General features: G+C 40.1%; 2 protein-coding genes across 3 annotated transcripts in view; both read left to right on the forward strand.

Annotated features, from left to right (window-relative positions):
* The window catches only part of kcnq5a (potassium voltage-gated channel, KQT-like subfamily, member 5a), a 97,417-nt gene extending 82,382 nt beyond the window's left edge, over positions 1–15,035 (forward strand). The window contains exons 10-16 of one of the 2 annotated variants that reach the window (XM_071480017.1): positions 713–954; positions 2,482–2,590; positions 6,182–6,313; positions 6,686–6,802; positions 8,481–8,594; positions 9,994–10,120; positions 10,491–15,035. In XM_071480017.1, coding sequence (XP_071336118.1) covers positions 713–954; positions 2,482–2,590; positions 6,182–6,313; positions 6,686–6,802; positions 8,481–8,594; positions 9,994–10,120; positions 10,491–11,528 — 1,879 coding nt within the window. In that variant the 3' untranslated portion in view covers positions 11,529–15,035. The remainder of the gene's footprint in view (positions 1–712; positions 955–2,481; positions 2,591–6,181; positions 6,314–6,685; positions 6,803–8,480; positions 8,595–9,993; positions 10,121–10,490) is intronic. The other variant, XM_071480018.1, reaches the window with a different exon arrangement.
* A 326-nt stretch (positions 15,036–15,361) lies between these two features.
* Positions 15,362–25,049, forward strand: ddx43 (DEAD (Asp-Glu-Ala-Asp) box polypeptide 43). Its single transcript, XM_071480019.1, has 16 exons — positions 15,362–15,741; positions 16,003–16,058; positions 16,838–16,955; positions 17,928–18,092; positions 18,417–18,498; positions 19,419–19,578; positions 22,011–22,129; positions 22,315–22,425; positions 22,534–22,675; positions 22,948–23,048; positions 23,170–23,257; positions 23,426–23,553; positions 23,695–23,804; positions 23,987–24,125; positions 24,254–24,341; positions 24,509–25,049. The coding sequence occupies exons 1-16, from the start codon at positions 15,417–15,419 to the stop codon at positions 24,671–24,673; spliced, it is 2,097 nt and encodes a 698-aa protein (XP_071336120.1). The 5' UTR covers positions 15,362–15,416; the 3' UTR covers positions 24,674–25,049.
* The last annotated feature ends 605 nt before the right edge of the window (positions 25,050–25,654 follow it).

The raw sequence follows: 25,654 nt of genomic DNA on the forward strand, positions 1-25,654 counted from the left end.
CAATCTCTGAGAGATTTATCTCTTTTTTTACTCAGGAAGAATGTTGGAAAGAACATTAAAAAAAAAATCTAATGATGGAAACTTCTCTCAATAACGGTCTTTTAAGGGTAGACTCAAAATGAATGTGAGGATGATGTGTTAATGTTACCATGTTTCACAAATCGCCTTTGAACATCTCATTAGCTCTGTATTAAAAAGTGAATACATGAATAGGTTATCAGCTGATCGGGTGAGGCTGGCAGCACTTCAGGATCCAGCACGGAGGGTTTGTTTTGGTGGCTTGGCGGGCAGTCTGGCTTTGTTCTGGTGCTTTGGGCATGTCAGTTGGATGGATGATGTTTGGTCTGAAGGAAAAGACAGAACGCTGCCCTGTGTCTGCACTCTGAACTCTTCTCACTGTCTGAGGGGAAATTGGTGTTGACAGCATACCTTTTTTCTCTCTCTTCTTGTGTCTCTCTATCAACCCCAACCTCTGTCACACACTTTCTCTATCAACTCCATCCTTCTCTCACTTTCCCCAATTTCACTCACTTTGTCCTTCTCTGTCTCCCTGTCTATCTATCCCTGGATCATCACGGCTGATCTCTCTTCCTCCCCCATCCCAAATCTGTCTCTTTGCCTCTTTGAATGTTTTTCTCTCCTCTTTCACTTCTGTCCTCTTCCTCTCTCTTCCTCCTCCTTTCCCCCTCTTTCCTTCCCTCCATCCCTACAGTCAGAAGTTGAGTTTTAAGGAGCGGGTCCGCATGGCGAGTCCTCGTGGTCAGAGCATGAAGAGCAGACAGACATCCATCAATGACCGCCAACGCTGTTCCCCTGGCAACGAGGTGGTTGGCGGCGCTGAGCTGATGGGTGGCAGCCCGGCTAAAGTGCAGAAGAGCTGGAGCTTCAACGATCGGACCCGTTTTAGGCCGTCACTGAGGCTGAAGAGCCAGACTCGCACTGCAGTCCCAGATGGTGAGTGGGACTATGCGGTGTGTACTGTATGTCCATCTTACGTTAAAGGGCAACCAACCAAATAACATCTGACGAATGACCCTTTTCAGCACAGAGGGCTATTTTATACAGTGTGCGTAAAGTAACTTCTAATTTAATCTCTTAAACGTCACCGAGCTGCGAGAGGGCCAGTCAATTCAAACACATGCTGTGCAGCCAGTCTTCGTTCAAACCACAGAAATTCACTGGTATCACTTTATATTGCAGGTTTGTAATTTCCTAATTAGTTATATAATGAAGTTTCCCAGAAAGAACTGTCATTTAATACTAATCATGGGAAGAATTGAGATGGTGTTGAGTTGGTATGCTTTCATTTCATCAGTTGCTATTGAATATTTGTGTAACAAGCTTTTAGTCACTGCAGTCAAGTGAACACGCAAAAAACAACTACAACTCACCAGGTATGGACAATGAAGTCTCTAATAATAAGATAAATGAATAATAGATAATGAATAAATGGAATTTCAGTGGCAGTCCATAACCGCTTGAAACTCAACACATCTAACTAAAAAACTGAAATAACAGAACTTTGTTTCTATTTTCCAAGTAATTAGTGCCAAATTACATAGTTCTTTGTGAGAAATATCCAAGGGGAGATCCCAAAGTTTCCAAACATACCATATGTCAATATGTCAGGGTGAATGTTAGGAAAATGTTTCACAGCATTCATATTTTCTTTTTGGGTTGTTACAGTTTGTTATTTTGTCATTTTGCTGCGATTTTTTTGAGCAAAAAGTTGATGTTTATATTGTCTAAAAACTTTGGGCAGCAATAATAAAAAAATTGCATTTTTTTTTAATTTATGGGGTAAAACACATACAGTTCTTATAAACTATGTTCTCTAACCCTCCTATACATCGTCTATTCTCTCTACATTCTCAATATATAAGATGATGAACATCATGCAGTCATTTTTCATCCAGGCGGATATATTGCTCTTTGGGAAAACGCTTAACAGACTTGAATCATCATACACTTTCATGAAGTCCATCTGTACTTTAAATCTCAAGTCCCACATTCCTACCCTACAGAAATAGATGACATTGCTGACTGTTTTAATAGCACCTCTGTTTCTCCTCTTATTCCCAGGTATCATTCATTTAAACACATTTTATAACCGCATATCATTATTCACTCTCTTTCCATTTTCCCCTGGCTTTTCTCTAACTCTTTCTCTTTTTCTGTGTCTGTCTCTCTGTCTGTGTCTCCCACTCTCGTAATTATTGGCAGCATTAAGGATATACTATATATATCCCTTTCTCTCGCCTTACATAGCTGAGCTGGCAAAATGCAGATCATTCCTAAAGATCTCATCCAAGCGAGGCATAAATTTTCACCTCTTAAAAGCCAAAATAGTATCAGTTTGAGGCATTCTTGGACACTCCTGTCAAGACCCGCTATGCAGAAAGTGTTTTATGCATTTTAAGACTGGAAAGGATTTTGCACGGTGCTACGTTTATTGATGAAATGACGGTCTGTCTCTCTCAGTGGACGCAGGCATGACCACGGAGGATTCCTTTGATGAGAGGGGCTGCCATTGCGATGTTACAGTGGAGGATCTATCAGCTCCCCTCAAGGCTGTCATCAGAGCTGTCAGGTGAGCGCCTACTGCTGTTAGACCTTATATTTCAAGCATTTTAGCCGATGCTCTGAACCAAAACATCTTTAAATCACCAAAATCCTAGAAATGTTTCAGAACTAATTAACTTGTAAAGGGTTAACCAATTTGCCAATGCAAAGCTGCTTCCAAATCAAGTAAGAAACTGAAAGAACTTTCACTGTTTCTGCAAATAATGCACAGAATGAACACTGTTACAGAGACTAGACAGAAGGGGAAGTCACTAATGAGTCTCAAAAATAAAACTTTGAACCAACAGGTATATTGTCTTCTGCAGTTACATGAGCATTTTTATTCTGTCAACCACAGCCCACTCAGATCTGATTTTCCATAAAAACTAGTTCAAAATTTGGAAAAATAAAATTTGCTCTCTTAAGAGTTAGATGAAGTGATTGGTGCTGGTCATACGTCTTATGTAAATATGTAAATATGAAGCTGCCACCAGCAGCTGCTTAGCTTAGCAACAAGACTGAAAACAGGAGGAAACGCCTACCAGTCTTGTCTGAGAGTATTCACTTCCTGGAGTCTCAGCTGGCTGCTTGGCAACCTCAGGGTGACGACAAATGGACTTGCTTCTGTATGGCACTTATACAGTATATAGGGCTGTTTGGGATTCAGTATCTTGCCCAAGGACACTTTGACACACAGACTGGTGGATCACCCGCTTATCTCCTGATGACCTGATGATGCTCCGTCTCCGCCTGACAAGACTCCAGAAAGTTTTTTTTTTTATTACCCTGGGCTAAGAAATAGTCTGGCACATAACATAACCCAAACCTGCATAACCACGAATAATGTTTTTACACTTTGGTTTAAACACACAAGATATTCCATATACCCAATTAGTGAGTTTGAGAGATCTTTGTGTGTGATGCTTCATTGGAATCAGTGGTCTTAGCCACTGACAGTCTGTTAATACCATTGAAGCCCTCCTGCTTTTCAGACTGTGTTATCTACATCTATTTATTTTGTGGCTTCTTGGTGCTGATAAAGGGCATCCTATTGATTCGTCACATAATTTAAACTTTTCCCTCGAGACTTTTTTTTTTTTCTCACTTGTGAGTGACAGCTCACTGAACTCAAGAGGCAACTGGTGATGTCACTGTATTGATTGACTACCTGTTGATCATATTTGTAGAACAACTGTTTTCTGTAGTTGAGCCCTTGTTGAGGTCAGGTCAATAGGAAACTTGACCCGTTTCCATCTGTATCAAGTGATCACAAATAGATGATAAATGATTCAGTGTGTGGGTTTTAAATAACTAAATAAATTCAACCACTGTATGAACATACTGCCAACTAACACAATTGAATCAAATTTAATCCATTATGTAACACAACAACACAGACCCCTGTCCTTCTTCCTCCGACTCTACATGTAATTCTGGATGAGAAAAACATACATTCAACCACGAGTGCTGGGGCTCACATGATGTTTGGTTTCCTCAAGTGATGCTTTTGTAAATGTATTTCTCTATTTTTCTACTCCTTCTCCTCCATCTTTCTCTCTTTATCTTCATGACCTACCCCCGGGTTGTAGGGGTTTGCCGGAGGGGGTGCAGGCAGCCCTGAACAGAGTTTTTTGTTTTGTTCGTGTGTGTGTGTGTGTGTGTGTGTGTGTGTGTGTGTGTGTGTGTGTGTGTGTGTGTGTGTGTGAATGAACAACCATGGGTGTGCGTATGCGTTTCAGCAGAAACCTGCTGTCTTACACCGGCACCGGCACCCTGTGAATGAATGTTTATCCAACTGTTTTGTTCCGACTGTTTCTTTGACTCCACAGCTTCTTCTCGACCTCTTCATATTTTTCGTTGTAAAAATGTCCATTTTCACCTCTCAGTAAAGCAGGATTTACATTACAGGTTGGGTAGAAAATTGCCCTCTGGTTCAAGTATTTGGTACAATGTTCTGCAGGTTAATAAGATGTTGTTGATATGTTTCACAGATATCAGATGATTTCCTGAATTTTTCTCATTATCAGCTTTAATGGCAGGGTGAGGAGTCAAAACTGTGGCTAAATAATTGGAACTGGAACTGCCACTGACATGCTCTCCTCCTCCTTAGGATTTGTAGTTCTGTGCCTGCTAATCCTCCTCCATTAGTTTCTGAATTTGTCTGTAAACAAATATTTTGTATCTCAGCGATCATCTTAAATGTTTTCTCCTGTATTACTCACCCTAGCCTCACTTTTTTAATCTCTCTCGCTTCATTTTTTTCCTCTTCTACAGTCAAACGATGAGTTTAATCATATTTACTCAACATAGTCTGTTAAAGAGATTAATATTAGGAATAGAATATGTATATTTTTTGATAATAATCTCAACATGTACAGATGCTGTCCATATGGACCACAAAATCTTTTCTATAAATAAGTTGTCTCATCTGCACACTTTGATCAAGCAGCATACATGTGCACATCTGTTACTAAGATGTACATTTTTTCACACACTGGGTCTTCAGTATTCATATGTCATATTAATCTATAATCTCTTAATTTGCTGTAATTACCTGTAGTGGTGTCTTCAGTAGAATATTCTTATCTTTCTCTGATCCTGTGTTTCTTCCTCAGTTCAGTTTCCTATCAGTAACATTTCCTATAAGATAACTCTCTTGGTACATCTGACCTGTACAGTATGGGTGTCAGGTGGGCATAACACAGTGTGTCACACCTTTTTTTTTTTCCATTGTACCAGAAAATGTGCAAGTTATGTAACAGTGTGCAGTGGAGTCTTTTTTGAATCCACTCTTTTGATTTTTTTTCTCCTAAACAATAGTTTGGCAACAACATCCAGTCAGTCATTGCTTCACTTGTTCTGAAATTATATTTGCAGGTTTGAAAGATTAGACATGCAGAGCACACAAACACACATGCACACACACACACACACACAGCACCTCTACCACCCAACTCCGGCCAGCCTGCCCACCCAGCAGGCCTCCTCCATGGGTAGCCGCAGCCCCGGGCTTTCCCAGGGTGTCAGGTTGAGCATTGGACACCCCCTCCCCTGTCAGGACTGTTATTACACAGGGTCATCTGTCACCATTGTTTCCATTTAGATAGTGAGAAAAACAGGCAACTGGAGACAAGCAGAAGCCACTGGGGAATCTAAATGAACCAAGAGCATAGATCCGCTTACCTGTATCAATATTATTCACTCAGCAGTGGATCTGCTCATCAAATAGAGGGAGATAGAGGATTACACTTCAAAGTCATTCATTTTGGTTGTTGTGGATTTGACAAGAGAACCAGAGAGCTTTGGTATTCGATTTGATACTCCTTCGGGTATTTGAGATTGGAATAATATTTTTAATTACAATGCAAAAAAAAAAAAAGAAAAGAAAAAGAAAATCAACACCTGAAATGTAACGATGATCATTTTGTGGATTTATCATAGATTCTGCTACCATCTAGTGGTAACTTGTGGTAATTACATCCTTCTGTGAGTTTTATTTCTTAGACCTCTTGATGTTATATTACTCTGAACAGCATCTCTCTTCCTCTTTTGTCTCTCTCTCCTTATGCATTTTAATTTATTCTTTATGTGTGTGTGTGTGTGTGTGTGTGTGTGTCAGGATCATGAAGTTCCATGTAGCAAAGAAGAAGTTTAAGGAGACGTTGCGTCCCTACGATGTGAAGGACGTCATAGAGCAGTACTCTGCAGGACACTTGGACATGCTCTGTCGGATCAAGAGCCTTCAGACCAGGTCAGGACAAACTGGACACACACACACACACTTATACACTTGACACACACTACACTTCACATGAATTATAAAATCTCAAAGAGCTGATCTTTCTTCATGCATACATATTTGGGTGTTCTTTACTGGCTTTTGAGTTTGCTCTTCATGTTTGCCATTCTTTCTGATGTCTGGTGACTACTCTCTACAAAAGTTATTATATGTACCAGAGAGTTGCTCAAGTGGACACTTCCGTAGGTGTTGCTGCAGCTCCTGCTAGTTCTGTAGAGGTTATAGATCAATTCCCAGATAATCCTTTTTAAATAAAGAATTTCCACCTTCACCTACTGTGTGTGTATACAGTATGTGTACATGTGTGTCCCCTTTCTCTCCCAGACTAGACACTGTAGTGGGTCCGCCTCCAAGGCCTTTCAGCAGTCGCGTCAAGACCTTTTCCTCTCCTTCCCTGCATTTATATTACAGCCAGGCCCGGAGGAAACAGTCTGCACCGGGGTTAGACCTGCCCTGTCACCTGCCCGCCGACTGCTGCCCTACTAACTCCACAAAACTGTCGTGCTTGGGTCAAATGGCATGTGTTCAACAAAAGCAACGTCCTGCTTGTAAATAATGCATTTGCTTAGAGGGTGATTTATTAATTAACCATGATAAAATGTTGAACATGAACTCAACACTGTGCCACAGTCAAGTCAAGCTGCTGTGTGAACTTTTATCAGGCATCAAAAGTGCTTATAAAAAGGAAGGAGTAGAAAAATGTACACTTTTCATTTGCCTTCCCATCTTTGACCAGATTTGCTTCAGTCTACATGTATTAGTGGACAGATGGGTTTACGGAAATTGAGTCTGTTTAAATGTGCTAAAAGTGCCTCCACATGTAAATGCCATTTGACCCAGGTGTGTAGTTTAATTCATAAAAACATGCTTCAACTCTATTGCAGAGGTCCTCAGAGCTCAAACATTGGATTACGAACTTAGTTTTACCCACTGGTCAATACTTGTAATTCACTTCTCTCATTTCAGTTTTCCAACAAGGGAAATGCTCTTTTAATTAACCCTTTTGTGGCTTTCTTATTTGATTAACCTTGACATGCGGTATGAAAACTGTATGAAAATAATGTGTTTAAAATGTGTGATAATCCTGATTTGAGCCACTTGAAGACCTCGTGTAGTTTGAGCTGTAGGTGTCTTTAGACATAGGAGGAGCTACACTTTGCTATCTTTACATTACAGCTGCATTTTGCATTTGTCATCTTTTAAAAGCCTCAGTTGAGAAATTAACTGAACTCGTAAAACGTATTTAGGAAAATTCAATACTTTAATAATCTGCCTTGTTTATTCAAATTAAGTTGTTGTCAACTTTTATAACTCTTTATAACTTAAAAACACGTTTTTTTGTTGTTTTTTTTACTTCATCCTTTATCACATACAGAATCCTTAATCTGTATGTGATAGTCAAATGTGTTGGCATTTAATTTTTGGTTTCAGCAGGGGGGGCTACAGTGCAGTTAAAGACTGAGACTTTCACATTCAACCCTTTATTTTTATAAGAGGAAGTTTGTTTTTCGCTCTTGGCATAGACTGTCAGATGGTGCTTTGTAATGCTGAATGGACTGTAGTGCTGTAGCTGACTTTTTTGACAGTAGTACTCCCAGAGAGTAACGTAGTGCTTGTATTCTGTATTTGGGTGTATGTATGGAGTGTTTCTATTGGCGGTAGATACACACAGACTGAACTGAACTGAATGCAGTGGTGTACATCTACTGTATCTTTACAAAGGATATTTTCAGTTTTATTCTCTATTGACAATAGAAACAGCAGATGTGGACATTGCTGTGGCTAATATCACGACAAGACAAGTAGAAAAATTGCAAAATTCATGCATGATTTTATTGAACGATTGACTGGTGTCAATAGAATTTAAATTATTGATGATACTAATCTGAAAATATGACTATTAAATGTATTGACCCACATCCAGCAGACATTGTAGCCCACTTTTTTTTTTTATCTCATCCCTTCTTTCTGTGTATATCTATATGCCAGTGTTATTTATTGACTGATTCATTTGTGCACCTGTACTTCAAACCTCAATGTGTGTGTGTGAGAGAAAGAGAGAGTTTGTGTATTTGTGTGAAAGAGAGATGAATCTGACCCAGTCTTTCTTTGTCTTCAGACTGGCCAGTGCAGCCGGCTCTGGTCCCGGCCTGAGTAGCCGTCCCAGGAACATGTCCTCTCCTGCCCTGCATTATTATTACAGCAACAACAAGAAGAAGCTCCCTGGCTCTGGGTTACTCTTATTTTACTTAATTTGAGTTTTGCCCACAGAATGATCATATTAGTTCCCTCTATGGTGACCGTTAGTTCCCCAGAATAGTTTGAGTGACCGTGAAATGTCACATGCCCACAGGGATGCAAATAATCCTCTTTAGGATTAACTTTCTTACTGTACCAGATAGTTGGAGTTTGCACCAGAGTATGCAGTCAGTCCAAGAAGGTCACAGAAAATAGATACTGAAAATGAACGGCGTATTAAAGTGCATCACACAGTACTACAATTTATCTAAAACCTCATTACTCTAATGTGTTCAACTCCACCCACTTGGTACAGCTTTGATTAACCCTGTCTGACACATACAAACATTTGCATTTAATGCAAATGTGTAATAATGTGTATACATGCCCACAAACACACCATCGCTATATCGGGTCCCATGTATCAGGGGAAAAATAATGTGTGGGAGTGTTGCTAACGTCTGTGTGAAATTATGGCTGTGTAATTGATTCATGTAGTTTGAAGCAGAGAAAACAAAATAATCATTGTGGTATATTTGCATGCTGAGGTGTACAATCATTAACTTCACTAATTCAATATTACTTTAATGCCAAAGAACAAGGCGCCTGATCTGATCAATACTCTGACATTAAAAAGGCTGGCTGCAGGTTCACTGGTAATTTGAATGGAGAAGTGCTTTTCATTTCACTTGGTTTTCAAATGAAAAATATGTTTGTTTCCCTCTTTTTTTTTTTTACCATGCTGAAATTTAAAGTGAAACAAACGGCTAGTGAGGGACTGACTACTACAATACATCAACACTGTTGTATCAAAAAAATCTTGTAGATTCAGTATTGGTCTTTTTCAGGGGCTAATCCTGTATGTGCTGCAAACAGAAAACATCATCTGATGCATTAATCTAAACTTAAGAATGCCTACTAAAGATACCCAACTTTAAGAATAGGATCTTTGGTGTGAATGCACTGTACAGTATTTGTAAACCTAATTTTGTGATGCAGTGCTCATAGATGACTTGTGTATTTATTCTCATTCCTTATAACTTTTAGAAATGTGGTTTTCACGTGTGAATTTTTTCACTGTTCAAGTTCAAGAGCCCATGAAACCCACACAAACTACAAACTGTATGAAATCTAATCTGAAAATGCTGTTTTTCTTTGTTCCTGAAAAACTGACATTTAGGAGATGCAGGGTTTTCAGATTACATTGCTGATACAGCCAAGCCACGTGTGTTGTGTGTTTTACTAACTCTAATCTTAACATCCTGCTGTTGCTTTAGGTGTGTTGCCTGACTTGGGATAACCTGAAATGAAGCTCGGGTGCCTGCTCATGTTACAGTATCATTATTTTCTAATACATTAACACAAGTGTGTGTGTATGTGTGTGTGTGTGTCAGGGTGGATCAGATCCTGGGAAAAGGCCAGATACCTGTGGATAAGAAGATGAGGGATAAACTGCACCCAGACGGAGACTCTCTGGAGGGCATGAGCATGCTGGGACGTGTATGTAAAGTGGAGAGACAGGTGAGCTTACACAAGAAATCAGAAAAGAGAAAAACTACGTCAGCACGAAGCTTCAAAAATGGATTTGCAAGATTTTATTACCCTATAATATTAATGATATATCAGCAAAGAGCTGATGCAAAGGGCTGTTGATCAATAACAATGACTCGGGAATTATTTTGCCAGGTACTGAGTTTTCTGGCCTTCAAGGGTCTGACATCTGTTTTGGGAACAACTGCCAAAGACCTGTCAATGTTACTGGAAAATTCCACATTTGAAGACAGTGGTCAATAAAAATGCTCAGCAGCTCTTAAAGCTCCACTCTCTTGCTCTTCTTCTTTTTTGCCTGCCCCCATGTTCTCACCCTGTTGCTCTTTGCCTTTGCTCCCAGGTAACTTCCATCGAGTCAAAGTTGGACTCTTTGCTGGACGTTTATCGCCAAGTTCTGCAGAAAGGCCCGTCGGCGCTCACTCTCTCCTCCCTGCCTCTGTTCGAGCTGGACAGCCACCAGCACCACAGCTTGGACCTCCCCTCGCCCCAGGGAGGTGATCCAGTTCGAGGCGGAGGGGATAACAGTGGGGGCATACGCCGTTCCCTTAGTGCCAACCCGAGAGGCCTGCGGCTCATCCTGGCACCTGCCGATGATGACGGTCCCCCTGACTCAGCACCTCCCTCTTACCCCCCGTCCACAGCCTCGCTCTCCCCATCACCCCTACTACCACCCGATAGCCCCTACCCAACCTTGGTCACCCCCAACGGCACCTCCAAAAGAGCACACTTCCCTGACCTGCCACCCCCACCTCCTTCAACTGGGGGGTTCACCCTCCAGCTGCCCCCCATGGTGCACCCCTCCCACCTCCGATGCCCTGCTGACTCTGTCCCAGATGATTTGACAGATGGAGTGACAGCAGACCAAAAGACCCTTGGCCCCTCTGTTGTAGTGGGATCCAGTGTGAATACTGACCAGGAAGGGGACAGTGAGGCAGGCTCTGTCCAGGGAGGGGTACAGCTGCGGGAGAAACCTGGCTTGAAATCTGAGGGGGTCTGGAGGAGGCACATGAGCGTGGAGGTTAACCCCCTGCTGCTGCTTTCGTCCAACCCGGACGGGAGACCTTCAGACTGGGAAGGCAGTCTCGGGAAATCCCTCTCCGTGCACAATCTCAGCCAGCCTTTGACCAGCCGTGCCCCTGGTCTCTCCACCACGCTCAACAACAGCAGCAGCAACAGTAGCGAACGTGGCAACGCCCACGGTGACCTTAGCAACTGGGACGGAACAGAACTCTTCATTAGTGAGTGCAAGCTAGAGCCAGCAGAAGAACATTTCAACTTCCTGTCCCAGGGACCTGACGGCAGCCCCTCCGACCTTTTACAGACTGTGGAGGGAAACTCAGAGTTTCTCAGTCAGTCCCCACACATACAGCTGGCATAACCACGCACACTCGCACAGACACACACAATGACACACACTCTTGCGTACTGTATGTACACACCATTGTTGAGGAAGCCACTTTTAAAGTATTTTTACAGGAAACTTAACGGATTATGTTACAAATTGTACAATTGAATTCTTTGTATGCGGGCAGCAATGTTTTTATATTTTGTCAAACATGATTATGTTCACTTTCACACATGCTATATACTTTTTTATTTCTTTTAGTGAGTTCTTTTTAGTTCTTTCTAGTTCTAAAATTAACATATATAAAAAAAGAAGACGTCAAAAGTATAAAGATGTATAAAGTATGTATACAAGTGGCCAAATTCATGTAGGACAAAATATACAAACAATACACAAATGCCAATAAACTTCATTAAGTGAAACAGATTTGCTCTTTATCTAAAGATATGGAGAGAGGGTAATTTTATTAACTTTATACAAGCAACTTTATACATACAAAGAGGATGTTTTTCACATTCAAGATCATATGTTGCAAAAAAGATGTTGATAAAAAGATAAAATTGAGTTTTATTTGAAATAAAAAACAAGGAGGGAATGTTTGATGCCTGCCTAATAGACATTAGAGTGTAGATGCAAATCAAATAATTTGATTACTCAAAAGAAGAACAGTGGTTGATGTTTACCATCCATCCATTTCAGTCAGTCTGGACCTAAACCTAGTTTGTGTCATCTGATTTGTACCAACACGGACAGTGAATAAAAACAGAGGAAAATGCTGTGTAATGCTCATAGTCGAAATTCATAGTTGAACCATCAAAAGTTTAGCTGACACTTGATTAAGCAACTGCGAATTATAGGTCAACCGCTTCTTTGACGTGGTGAAACCCGTGCACGCAGGTACATGCACACACAGACACCCAGTCTGTCACACACAAATACACACATACAACCACTGACCACAACCGCCGAGTACTCTGAGGAGAGCCACTGCGACAAACCAATATGACCATCAAGAGCCGAGACTGACTTGTGACTTAATTTTTCATACAAGTGCTTGTATCCAGAGACTTTCTTGGAAGAAAAGGAGAGTTGCTCATTCTCCTCAGTCAATGTCTGTCTTTGGCAAATGTAAAATGTCATCTTTTACTTATGCTTTCATACATATCACTGCATGGACTGTTTCAAATGAAAACAAATGAATGAAAGGAGAATAATGCTGATGAGGTGAGGCCTGGTGTGATGGGAGTAGCTGAATTATAAAATGAGTTAAAGGTCAAACTCTTAGCATGTGTTCAGACCACAAGCATCTCATTCTTGTCATTTCCTGCAGCCACAGAAATGTTTCTCGATGTTTACGTGGTTGTTGTGTGTTATCTGTCAGCAGGTTGACGGAAATTTCGATGCAGCAAGCCTATTGGGGAAAATTACCCATCAGCAGTCACTCAAGACATGTGTTGGACCATGTCCCACTTGGTTCTAACTGTGGCCCAGTGAGTTAGTTGCTAATGGTCTGAATGCTGAATTGCAGTAGGCTTATTGAGGGGGCTTTCTCAGCCAAGCATGAGATGCTGCATGTCTAAGCTGCTGCAATACTTAGATCAAGAGTAGTCACACGCTCGGTTTGTCAGTGGCCTGGATGCCCTTTTGCATGTTAAAGTAATGTTTCCTCCAAACTTTTAACAAGAAGGTACGAACAAAGTCTGCCTATATTAAAATTATTTTATTCTAATTTGAGCTAATTTGATAGTAGTTAAAAACCTTATATGGATAACACATTTAATTGTCATGACTTATCATGATGAACAAGGCCATTTAATGTTTTTTTTAGGATTTTTTTTTTTTTTTTTTTGACAAACCCTATCTTTTTACTGGGTGCTGGTTGCAACATGTGCATCAATAATGATTCACGGCTGCTGAACTGACCTTATTCCCTCCTCCCACTCCAGTGTAGTGTGATGTTACAGGGCAAAATGTGCAATGCACAGATTCCATTTCTAACACAGCATGGCAGTTCCACCTGAGAAACCCATGATAACAATACACTGCACATGCACTGTTCTTGACCCAGTATGCATATGTTACTTTATCCATGTGCCCATTCTGCTGCTAACAATGTCAAAATATTTCAGCATTCGGCTGAAAAGTTGAATGCTCTTTTCCAGAGCAACATGCTCAAGGAAACTTTGGCAGGAGACGAACTGGATGAACTAGAATCTGACCTGAAACAGATCAAAATTTGACTGTTGTGTGGCCTCTTCCGATGCCCCAGAAAAAAAAAAGTGTGTATAATTGACCAGGATTTTGAATGTGCATGCACTTCTACTTCACCACATCAATCATAATTACAATATTTAACCATTTAGGGTATTTTTTGAAATAAGTCTAAGAAATACTGTGGGCACATTTATATTTTGGTTGCATTTCGTCCATATTCATATTGAGAAGTTATGTCTTCACTGGCCGGTTTATGAAGAACAGTGTGCTCAAGTGTCTTAAATGACACTGCCCTACTGCTACACTTAACAGGAGCATGGTTTTTATTGCGATCCTGCTTCTAGATGGTTGACTGCTCTTGAATGACAATTATGCACAAAAAAATGGCAGTCATCTTAATTTTTTTATCAGCAATTTTTGATTTGTTTTTGCACGTTTATGTCTTAAGGGGTACACAGTCACAGCAGTCTTAACAATGTATTTTGATGTGTTAATGACAAACTTTATTCATCATGTTTTTTCAGTTATATTCCCTTTGTTTTGAATGGTGAGTAAGTGCATTGCTTAGCAAATTAACATTCTGTAGTAGAATATAACAAGTATTATCTTCTAACAAATGACAATTGTAAACACTTGTAGGTTGATTTTGAAATACTCTACAGCCCATGCAGGAGTTGTCTGGTATGATGAAATATATTATCAACATGAAAGCACAGTTGTTTTTAGTGAGTTTGAGGAGCCTGAAAATGTGACATGGTAGTTTAGTGCTTAATATTGGAATAGAATTGTTGTCGTTATTCAGTTTTGCTATGTATGAAAAGAGGCCAACCAAAACTATCCGTTATTTTGGAGTGAGATCAAACAATAATGAGGAAAGTCTATGGACCAGTGGTCAGTTGAGAAGTTGGATGGATTATTCCTCACATAAAACATGCTCATCTTTGCAGTCTGTAAATTGCTTAAGGGTGCCTTTCTTGCAAATGAAACTTATTTTTTATTTTTTTCTCCGCAGGGCTGTAAAGGTCTAGTTTGCCTACAGCCTATAGCATACTGTATAGTTGAAGTCAAACTGCTCATTTTGGGTTGGGCATCCAGTTCACTTAAGTCATGTAGCTTTAGCCACAGACTTTATATGGCTTTGATGGCTAATAATACCATTTCTCTACTGCTTGAACAGTAATTTATTACACAACTGGCCTTAAAGCTTGACAATGTTAACATAATTATTTCTTTGAAATTAATTTATTAAAGTGCACATTATGTTCTCTGGATGAGAAATGCAAAAATAATTTTATTATTCATTAATAAAGTACGAATTAACTAATGTGTTTTGGATTTTGTGTCTTTCTTTTTAGCAAACACACTGTCAAGTTGGCTAAAAAGTCAGGTGGCCATGTTGCCTTTATGGAGATGAGGATTTTATATCTTCAATGTCATGGATTCTGGTGGAAACATAGACTTTGAGGGTATTGTACGTGATATATTTTAATTTTTTCAAGCTATATTTAGAATTTTACATTTCTAATTAATTTCCCTCCCTATTTGTGAACACGGAATGCATCAAATTCTGTTCAAAATGTAGATCTAAAGGTCACAATTTCGGGAAGTACGATTTTACAGAGAGGACGTGAAGGCGGCGTCATGATTGACAGCCTGACGGTTAATTGCAGTTGGTGAAGTCGCTGCCAGGTGGAGAGGCCAATTAAAATGTCGGACTGGGAGGATGAGTACGACGAGGACGGCGCCGCTATCCACAAACCTGCCACAAAATCAGCACCGGTTGAATGGAAAGTGCCACATGATGACCGTCAACCGGGAAATATATGTTACGGTGTGAGAAGTGGAACCAGGTTTGGAGAGGGGAGAGCCGAGCGGAGCGGCCGGTTCAAAAGTCGCAGTGGTGGAGGCCAAGGCCGTGCTTTATCCCCGGGCGCAGACCGCGGAGGACGGCGGCCTTTCGACGATAGAAAGTCGGACTTTTCCCCGCCTGTGACTATAACCGTGGGAAATGCTTCAGTTGGGAGGGTAATAGGTAGGTTTTTAAAGCAATAAGTTTAGTTTCTGTGGCACACGTTGAAACATTTGTTTAACTTTGAGCATTAGTTTAACTTGATCTAGCCCTTAGCTAGCTATGCTACATCAGCAGGCGTTAGTTAGCTTAACCCTCAGACAAATGTTTTCATAAGCGGTCTTTTCTGTGGGGCTGTTCGGCACCACACACATCGCCTCTTTCTCTTACGTTTCAATGGACAGACTGTGATCAAACTTTGAGTAGATTTTAATTCTGTTCAAGGTCGTGGAGGAGCCAAAATTCGTGAACTGGAAGAGATCACAGGTGCAAGAATCAAGGTATGTTGACTAATGCTAGTGTCAAACTAGAACAGCACATCCATAAATAAGTTGCACAAAACTCTCTTGCTCCCAGTTGTTCCTTTTATTTCATGTGGATATGAATGACAATACCTCGACCAAAGCTCTTCCTCTTGCCTGAGGAAGGGACAAGAAGGCAGCACTTCTCCTTGTCTAACTTACAACTGTAAATAATAGAAGTCATATTTTAAGCTGCAATGAGAACTGTAAACTAGCCCTTCAATATGTCACAATATCAATCAGCTGAAAAATGCTGGTAAAGTTCTGTTTTGGCTGCGGTCTTCCCACACTGCCCAAATCAGTGGTTGAATATATCTCTTTCTTCATGAGGACCATTGGAAAGTTTTCTGTAGTTGAGGAAAAGTCAGCTCTAAGATTCAGAGCCACAGCAAATTCAGGGTGATGTAAACTGGCAATGGACTGTGTTGATTAAAGGTTTTCAGATAGATAATAAGAAATACAAATCAAGCTGTAAATAGCTGTAAAACCTCCTCAGAAGTTAACTGGTCAACTGCTTATTTTTGAAAATGCCCAAACAGTTTAACATACTGGTTACATATGAGCAAGACAAATTAAGATTACAGTGTTTTTGGGACTGGATCCAACACCCTGACTGTATTGCTCATCGACAGCCCTTTATCATTTGCTAATCAGAGTGAGTGATGCACAAGACGTTTTGGATGCACAGGTGCTGTGGTTTGAACAGGGAAAGGATGTTAGTTTTATGCCCCCTGTGTAACTGAGCTGTTCCTTTTTAGATAAACAAAGGAGATTATGAAGGTGAGGTGGTCATCTTTGGGTCCTCTGCTGCCCAGCAGAAGGCCAAGGAGATGATTGAAGACTTGGTGGCAGATGGCAGCTCTCGATTTAGCAATGGTAAAGTGATTTTTCTAGAAAATTTTGATCTTGATCCTAAAAGGATTCCTGGCAGTTGTCTAATGGCTAACATCATGGTTCTGTGATTGCATGAGTCTCATTCTATTACATGAATGTTTCATGAATGTAATATGAATCCCTTTTGTGTCCATGAAGGGATCTAACTTTCTTATTCAGTGTTATAAATCAGCCTCAAGTAAAAAATTGTGCTGTGTGTAGGAGATTTCTTGATCGTTTGTGTTTTGTAGCTAGGGCCTTAGTGAATAATAAGCAAATGGTGTTAACATGGCCACACGGAATTGACCTTTAACTGAATGACAAATTCAGTTAAGTTGGAGAAATGCTTTGTATAGCTTTTCTCTAAAGTATCCTTCAATTCCTTGGACAGATAATATTAGTTCAGTTGTGGCAAAGAAATATGATTCTTAGCAACAATTGCTTGATATTTTGAATTATATTCTTCAGCTGGCACTTCAACTCTCTTCAGCAATTACAGTGACACTTCCACTGTTTTCACTTAAACTGACAGTTCAACTGATTTAAGCATTTACATTTCAGCTAACACTTCTTGCAGCTATTACTTTGTTTTCAGACAGATCGCACTTCCTGTCTGCACACACCCTTTACAGCTCAGCTGACATTTTACAACCTCACACTGCTTTAACTTCAGTGCTTCTGCAGTGTGTCAATCAACTGGACTCTCACATTTGCTGTAATAAAAAGTAATAAAGTGAGATAAATACTGACACTCTGATTTGGGTCATAATTTTGATTGTATTTATAGCAGTGTGACAAGGTGCTCCTGTAGAGTAGATGGCTGTGTCAGTGGATGCAGGGTTTATTTCTGCATTGATCTTTTGTCCCAAAAATATCAACAAAAGTCTCTGTTACCTGCTGATACTCTGTTACACTGCTGTACTTCAGTGTAAAAATAAAACAGAATCTTCTGCAGCATTATGATCTGTTTCTCAGGTCCTGGAAGGGTGAGAGACTATGGAGGAGGTGATGGAGAAATCAATGGCTCCGTCTGGTCTGCTTCAGAATTGCAGGCTGCCAATGCTGCCCCAGCCCGTGTATCTATAGACTGGAACAGCATCCGGGAGAACAAGGAAAAGTATGAAGAGCTCAAGTGGAAAGGTGAGGGCTCATGTCACTAATGTACTTGATTTGCAGCTCAAAAGTATTTGGACAGTGAGATGCTTGTCATTATTTGGCCCTTGTGCCACACAATGAATTTAAAATTAAACAATGACTGTGAGTTACAGAAGTGATGGGGATTGTTGCCCCTTAAACCCTTTTGATGGGTATGTAAACAAAACTGTCTTTGTATGCCCTTGTTAGTTGTTACAAGTTCATGTTGAGTTTATTCTTGTGATATGAAACAAGAATTTCATTTGCACAAATGAATGGGCCTCATCCAAGGCTTTAAACTATTTCTGTAATGTTTGCAACCTCCCTCAGACCTCCCACCCTTGAAGAAGAAGTTTTACACTGAGGCAGAGAGTGTATCCATGCTCACAGCCGAGGAAGTCAGTGAATGGAGGTAAATTTGACAGTGTTGTCTTTGTATTGTTAAAAAAAAGAAATAAATAAGAAAAAAAAAGAGTGCTGCAAGCATTCACATTTTTTTATCTGCTAGACGCCAGTATTATATCGAAAGCTATTATGGGATTTATAGAGGCAGAGTCAAATGCTAAATCCCATACTTAATGATTTAATAGGTAATAACAATGGTTCTAAACCATAGCTTGACACCACAACTCTATGGGTTTCATTGACAGGCCTGCAAAACCTCAAACCTCCCAATTTTCCTGAGGATTTCTACAACCATCCCTAAGGTGTTTGTTGTAGGAACTGTTTTCCATTACAGCCTCAGACAAATACTGTAGGTGGCACCATTTGTCTACCTCTTCATGTGTCATCTGTGCAGGTATGGCTGTAATACTGTAGGCCCCTACAAGCCAGTTTGACTTTGAATGGTTCTCAGTCTTCAGGGCCTCACAGTAAGTGTGTGAGAGACAGCATTACTGGGGAAAACAGGAAAAGTAGTTGCCAACAAGGGATTGACAATGGTCCAAATCTGTGCAGGACAAAAAGGCCATAGTCTGTCCTCAGGACCCAAATTATTTAATTCTGTTAAGATGTCTGGGTCAATATCATAAATTCTTCCTCATTACATTTATTTTGCTTTGAAAATGGTTTGGATTTTTATTTAGCATAAATTATTCTTTGTCCAACTTCTAAACAAGAAAAAAAAAAAAAAACAATACAATGTCCAGTTGATTTTCATGTGGTTTTTGGAACGCTGCATATTTTGGACTAAATGTGGTTTCTGAAACATAAACTACAGCTAAATACATTTCATATTGGTCTTTGTCTAGCTTGGCAGCATGGTTTGGAATCAACCACTCCGACCTTTCAACAATTCCTCCATGTTCTGGTTTCTGTTATATTTTTCCACAGGAAGGAGAATAACAATATCTTTGTGGATGACCTGAAGGAGGAAGGGGAGAAGCGGCCCATTCCAAATCCCTGTCGCACTTTTCTAGAGGCTTTCGAGCTTTATCCAGAGATCATGGAAAATATTGATCGCGTTGGCTTTGTGAAACCAACCCCCATCCAGGTATGCTTGTGGTGCCTCTGCAAATTTATTTTGTGATTTATCCCTTTTGTGATTTATCACTCTGATCACACTTGTATATGTGTATACTGTTCAGCTTTTTCCCCTGGGGCAAAAAGAAAGTTATCTGAATGGTGCAATGCACTGCATAGCTCAGAAATGATACAAAGAGTGTAGTTCAGAGTGGCTGAAAGTTGTTATAGAAAAAGAAAACTGTATTACATGTAGTTACTAATATTATTGTAATATTCTGGGTATTCTATAAAATGGATCATGTGGTGTTTTTAATTACAGTTGAATCAAAAAACTTGACATTTTATATTTTCATTATATATCATCACATATATCATAAAAATTTCCATGTGTGTGACTGTGCATGGTTAAATGTTGCAAACACAGATGCACCTGTAGTGACCTGTCCTGTTCATTGTGTCTGTTGCTGCCGGCAATCCCCGTGTTGCACAAAGATCCATATTTGGAAATACCCACATTAACAGAAGCCTTGATGGGAAATAATGAGCTCTTTTTTTTCTTTTTAAATTCTATGGTAGTAGTCTCCCCTAAAAGCAGAAATGAAAGGAAATTTCTTACTTTTTTTTGTGGTAATCCTATGAAACCTCATGTTATCTGCTTAATCACTTACTGACTCACTCACTAACTGGCTGCATCAGAGATGTAAATAAATAGTTCAGAACTTGGTCGTTTGCACATCTTTATCTAGCAGGTGTTACATGGAAACAAAAGATATAAATGTCCTGCTTATTTGTGAGTGTGCCCTCTGTCTAGAGAAAATGTAATATAATATGAATTAACATTCTTGAATTTATATCTTCACACCTCTCTTTACCATTTGATAACTGCAGTTTATTGATGTCACCTGATTTCAGGTTGAACGTTTTTGATGTTGAATTAATCCTTATGGGTGAAATGTCTGCATACATATAATCAACCACTGCTGGCAAAGGATGCCTGGTCAGTAAATCACTTTTTTCCATACATCAGAGAAAGATATACTTAAAAAAACAAAGCAGTGTTTTCTTGACAAATCTTTTCCTCTCAAGGAAAGAAAGCATCACATAAAACTTCCATGATTTAAAGTTCTCAGACGCTCAACAGTACATGTGTCACTGAATGTGCAGGTCCTATATAGTCCAGGTAGACCTGTCATATTAGCTTTTATTGGATCAAAAGACAGATGGAATGCAGCCGGGCAAGGTGCTGAGAGTCACCGAGTCAGTGACTGTGTGACAATAGACCAGACATGCCACATTAGAGAATGCTCAGGAGGGAGGGGCGGATGTGTTGTTATTGTGATTATTAATCAAGGGTTCTCATCACGTCACATGAGACAAGCTGGAGGTCGTTCTAGTGGCAGTAACATTTACAGGTTGTTTACACCTACATTTACTGAACCTACAGAAAGCCAGACCTGTTTAAAACATGCAGGCATGTATCTGTATAATACCTGAATGGTCAAATCACAGGTGTCACATTAGATCAATGTACAGGTTGTAATTCCCGTCACAAGTATATTATGGGATGTTTAGTGGGTCTTTCCTAAGTTTTCCAGGGCCTTTCGGGCAGGAAACATTGCTCTCTACACATACATCAGAGTAAGCTGTGAGGGGAAATGAAACTGCATCACCTCTCTCTGATTTGACTTTCATTTCTCAATAAGAGGCTCGGTCAGATGGAATGTAATATCAATGGCCTTGTTTTCATGTAGCTGCACAACCAGCTCTGTATAATGCACTTGCATTTTGAAAAAAACCACGTGGTCTGCTGGTATGTTGCCTCACCCTTGGCTTTCATCCACTCCCCATTTTCAGTAATACCTGCTGGTGTGATTCAGTTAGATTGCTATCTGTTATAACAAGATCAGCTGACGTATTCATCGGTACATTCTTGCCAGGCCTTACAGTCACTGTGGAAAATGTTTTTTGTTCATTAATAATTGTGCATTAAGAAATGGCTGTGACTACCTCCCAAATCATAAGTTGTCTTTCTTCATGTTTTTGTTGATGAAAAGGTGAAACAATCTAGATGCATTGTGTAACTACTGGAGTTTGTTGGTAGTAAATGTTTTACTCTTGACTGAGCTAGACTAGCTGTTTTACTTCTGCCCCATGTATTTATTCTACATCAGGCTGAACATACCCTGCCTCCTGCTCTGTAATTGAATTTGCAGACAGGAGAGTTGTATTGATTTGCTCTTAAATGCTGTTAAATAATCTTAAATTTTAATGTGTGCACAGTAAATTCAAATTTGTTGTCTGGTTACTTGTTAATTGTTACTTTTGCATTCCTTTACTTTTGTAACAGTGATATTGCAGCAGTTACCTGGTCAGTCTCTTTCACTAGTTGTGGTTTTATAGTGGTCTAAGCAGCATAAACCTTTGTGTAAATGTGTTATAATGTCTTTGTGTCTTCACCAGTCTCAGGCCTGGCCCGTGTTGCTGAGCGGGGAGGATCTGATAGCCATCGCTCAGACAGGAACAGGGAAGACTCTGGCCTACCTTCTGCCAGGGTTCATCCACATGGACGGACAACCTGTGTGAGTACAGGACCTGTTCCTTACTTTGCATATTATCTTTCCTTTTGGGTGTTAAAATGCCAAATGAGTTTTGATGTCATATTTCCTAACTGTGAAATTACTATATTTCTATATTACTATATTTCCCTATATTTCTTTGAATTGTGCTTGATTGACTATCAAAATCTTTCTGTCTTCCTTCCTAGACCCAGGGCTGAGCGCAGTGGTCCAGGCATGTTGGTGCTAACTCCCACCAGAGAGCTGGCCCTGCAGATTGAAACTGAGTGCAACAAGTACCGCTATAAGGGCTACAAAAGGTCTCGAAGTTTTATGTTATAAGTTATTCAGGATGAGCTTTGAACCAGTAATTAATTGCAATGTAGAGGCAACATGACCATGACTGTTCCTTCTGTACCTTCTCTCAGTATCTGTATCTATGGTGGAGGGGATAGGAGAGGCCAGATCAACCTGGTGAAGGGCGGGGTGGACATAGTGATCGCCACACCAGGCCGACTGAACGATCTACAGATGAACGAGCTCATCAATCTTCGCTCCATTACCTACTTGGTCAGCTGTTTGTGTCTGTGCGCGTTTGTTTTTGTGTAAGAAGCAGTGAAAGTTTGGATGCATCCTCTGTCCATCATATAACTTTTTCTGTTTTGTTTTTTTTTTTTTTTTTTAAAGTGCCTATACATTTCAGCACTGCTCACCCCAGTGGGAATCAAAATAGTAACATCAGTGCCTCACCACTCATGAAATGATGTCTGTTTTTTGTTGTGTGTTTTTTTTTTTTTTTTTTTTTTTTTTTTTTTTATAACTGCTCTGCTCATTGGGACCAGGTGCTGGATGAGGCTGACCGTATGCTAGACATGGGTTTTGAACCTCAGATTATGAAGATTCTCCTGGACATCCGCCCAGACAGACAGACTGTAATGACCAGGTACAAGTCAAGTCGAATGAAGTGCTCATTTGTCATCACAAAATTTTCTTTGATATGTTGTAGGATGTACCCAATAAAATTAAATACAGACTTCCTTTTCCCCTAAACCCTCATGTTTCAGTGCCACCTGGCCCACTGGTGTGAGGCGATTGGCCAGATCCTACCTAAAGAACCCCATGATGGTTTATGTGGGAACACTGGACTTGGCAGTAGGTGGACATAACTATAGACATGTGCTGACTTAGTCTTTGCTGTTAGTATGTTATACCAACTATGTCTGTGTCTTGTCTCTGCTGCTAAAAGAATTGAGAAGCTTAATGGCTCTTTAAAGGTGATACCATGTACTCGGATAGTAAAACACTGTGTGTTTCTCTTAGGCGGTTAACACAGTACAACAAACAGTACTGATTGTCCATGAAGATGAGAAAAAGTCCTACGTGTTTGACTTCATCAGAAACATGCTGCCCCAGGATAAAGTCCTCATCTTTGTTGGCAAGAAGCTTGTGTGAGTAGGGAGTTAATTGTGGTTTTTAGCTAAACCCTGGTAAATACCAGAGTTAACCGCACAATTACATAAACAGTGCATTACACATACACTAACAGTGTCCTGTGTGTATGTTTGTGTCTCTAATGCATGCAATCCCAGAGCTGATGACCTGTCCAGTGACATGTGTCTGCAGGGTCTGGCTGTGCAAAGTCTCCATGGTGACCGTGAGCAGTGTGACCGTGAAGAGGCCCTCAAGGACTTTAAAGAGAGTATGTAGCAGGAAATGAAATGTGGTTTAAATAATAGACTTTCTATGCTTCTAACAGTGGAACTGCAGTCAAAGATTTGGTGGTAGGCTGGTGCTCTTAGCTTAAAGCCAGTGAGCTACCACAAGTATAAGCTCAAGGATCAAACTGCTCACAGATGTTGTAAATATTTTATCTTTTTCCAGGTCGAGTTCGCATCCTGGTCGCCACAGACCTGGCATCTCGAGGGTTGGATGTCCATGACATAACACATGTCTTTAATTATGACTTCCCACGTAACATAGAGGAGTACGTCCATCGTGTAGGCCGCACTGGCCGAGCTGGGTAAGGGACTGCATGTGTACATCTGTTTACAGATGTTCATTCCCCTCGGGGTCATATGTTTGAAAATCACTGCTAGGGTCTGGTTGCTCTTGGGTTAGTTTGTGATGTTGATGTATTTATGTTCCCAGACGTTCAGGTGCAGCTGTTACCCTGGTAACAAGAGAGAACTGGAGGATGGCCCCTGAACTGATTCCCATCCTGGAGCGAGCAGGACAGGTTAGCACACATTTTATCTAGAAAGAATGCTTATTATGCATCCTGAAATTAATAGTGTAATCAGGTAGGAAACATATAATGTTAATTGAATTCATCAATTTTTAAAATGGATATAATTAAAAAAAGCCATAGTTAAGTGCTTGTAATCATTGTGGATACTGTTGCAGGATGTTCCTGAGGAGCTGGTGCTCATGGCAGAGAGATACGAGAAGCACAAGAGGGAGAAGGATATGTACAATCCAAGGCCAGGGCAGGGCCGAGGAGGGGGAGGTGGAAGGAGAGATGGTGGAGGGGGAGGAGGCAGGGATCGATGGCAGAACTGGGCATTCTAATCCATAAGTGTTGATGTAAATCCACACATACCACAATGTTTCCTACACAGATTCATCTGTATAAACGTACAGATGGAAACTTTAATGTCCCACAGTACACAAAGTAATTTGTCTGTGTTCTAATAAGACTGATGTTAACTGATGTGAATTTTTGTACACTTTTTTTTTTTCCTCAACATGATGGAGCAGGATCTGAAACTGTTGTAATTTATTTTGAATGTACGTTTCATTGTCTTGTTTTCTTTGATTAGATTTTTTTTTTTTGCTGGATTGATATCCATAATCATTTAGAGGCAGTTACACCTCATTATGTTGTCATCCTGTTTTAAAAATGTTTAAAATGCACAACTTTTACACTTTTCTTCTGTTTGTAATTCACCAACAACAGCAGTGTTTTGTATCACTCTGAATATTTTGTTACATAATTTCTTTATTTAGGCAGAAAGTAATCTTTCTAATAAATTCTCCTTCGGAAGAAGTGACTGTGTATTTTACTGGCTTGGTAACTTGAAATATTCACTGGATGATACAGCAATGTTCTGCTTTGCTCCGTTTCCATACCTTCACAATCATGGGAAAAATCTGCCTGCAAGATACTAAAGGTAATTATTGTTTTATTGTGATCATCAAAACCTGGACAATATAGTCACTTCTTTAACACCCACATTATTATGTTTTTCTGCAGGAAGTGCGGCCCTTCATCAGCTTGTCTGCAGCACATGGACAGAAAGCTGCTTTGCTCTGCTGACAATGTAAGATTTCCTAGAGGAGATGTGAGGGTGGGAGGTGGCAGGAAACAAATACAGGAACACAGGTGTAAATTACCAAGAATTGTACATTTCACAATTGTCAGTATATTATTTTTTTCTTCCCTCATGTTGTGCCAACTTGTGTATATTTAGCTTTGATCAATCAATGCAGAAAAGAAGAAACATAAAAGTCTGACAGCCCTTCTGACAATGGAGCCATGTAAATATTGTA

Source organism: Trachinotus anak, unplaced genomic scaffold, assembly GCF_046630095.1.
Source record: "Trachinotus anak isolate AG129_WGS33_773 ecotype Australia unplaced genomic scaffold, CSIRO_AGI_Tana_v1 ptg000007l, whole genome shotgun sequence".
Taxonomy (NCBI): domain Eukaryota; kingdom Metazoa; phylum Chordata; class Actinopteri; order Carangiformes; family Carangidae; genus Trachinotus; species Trachinotus anak.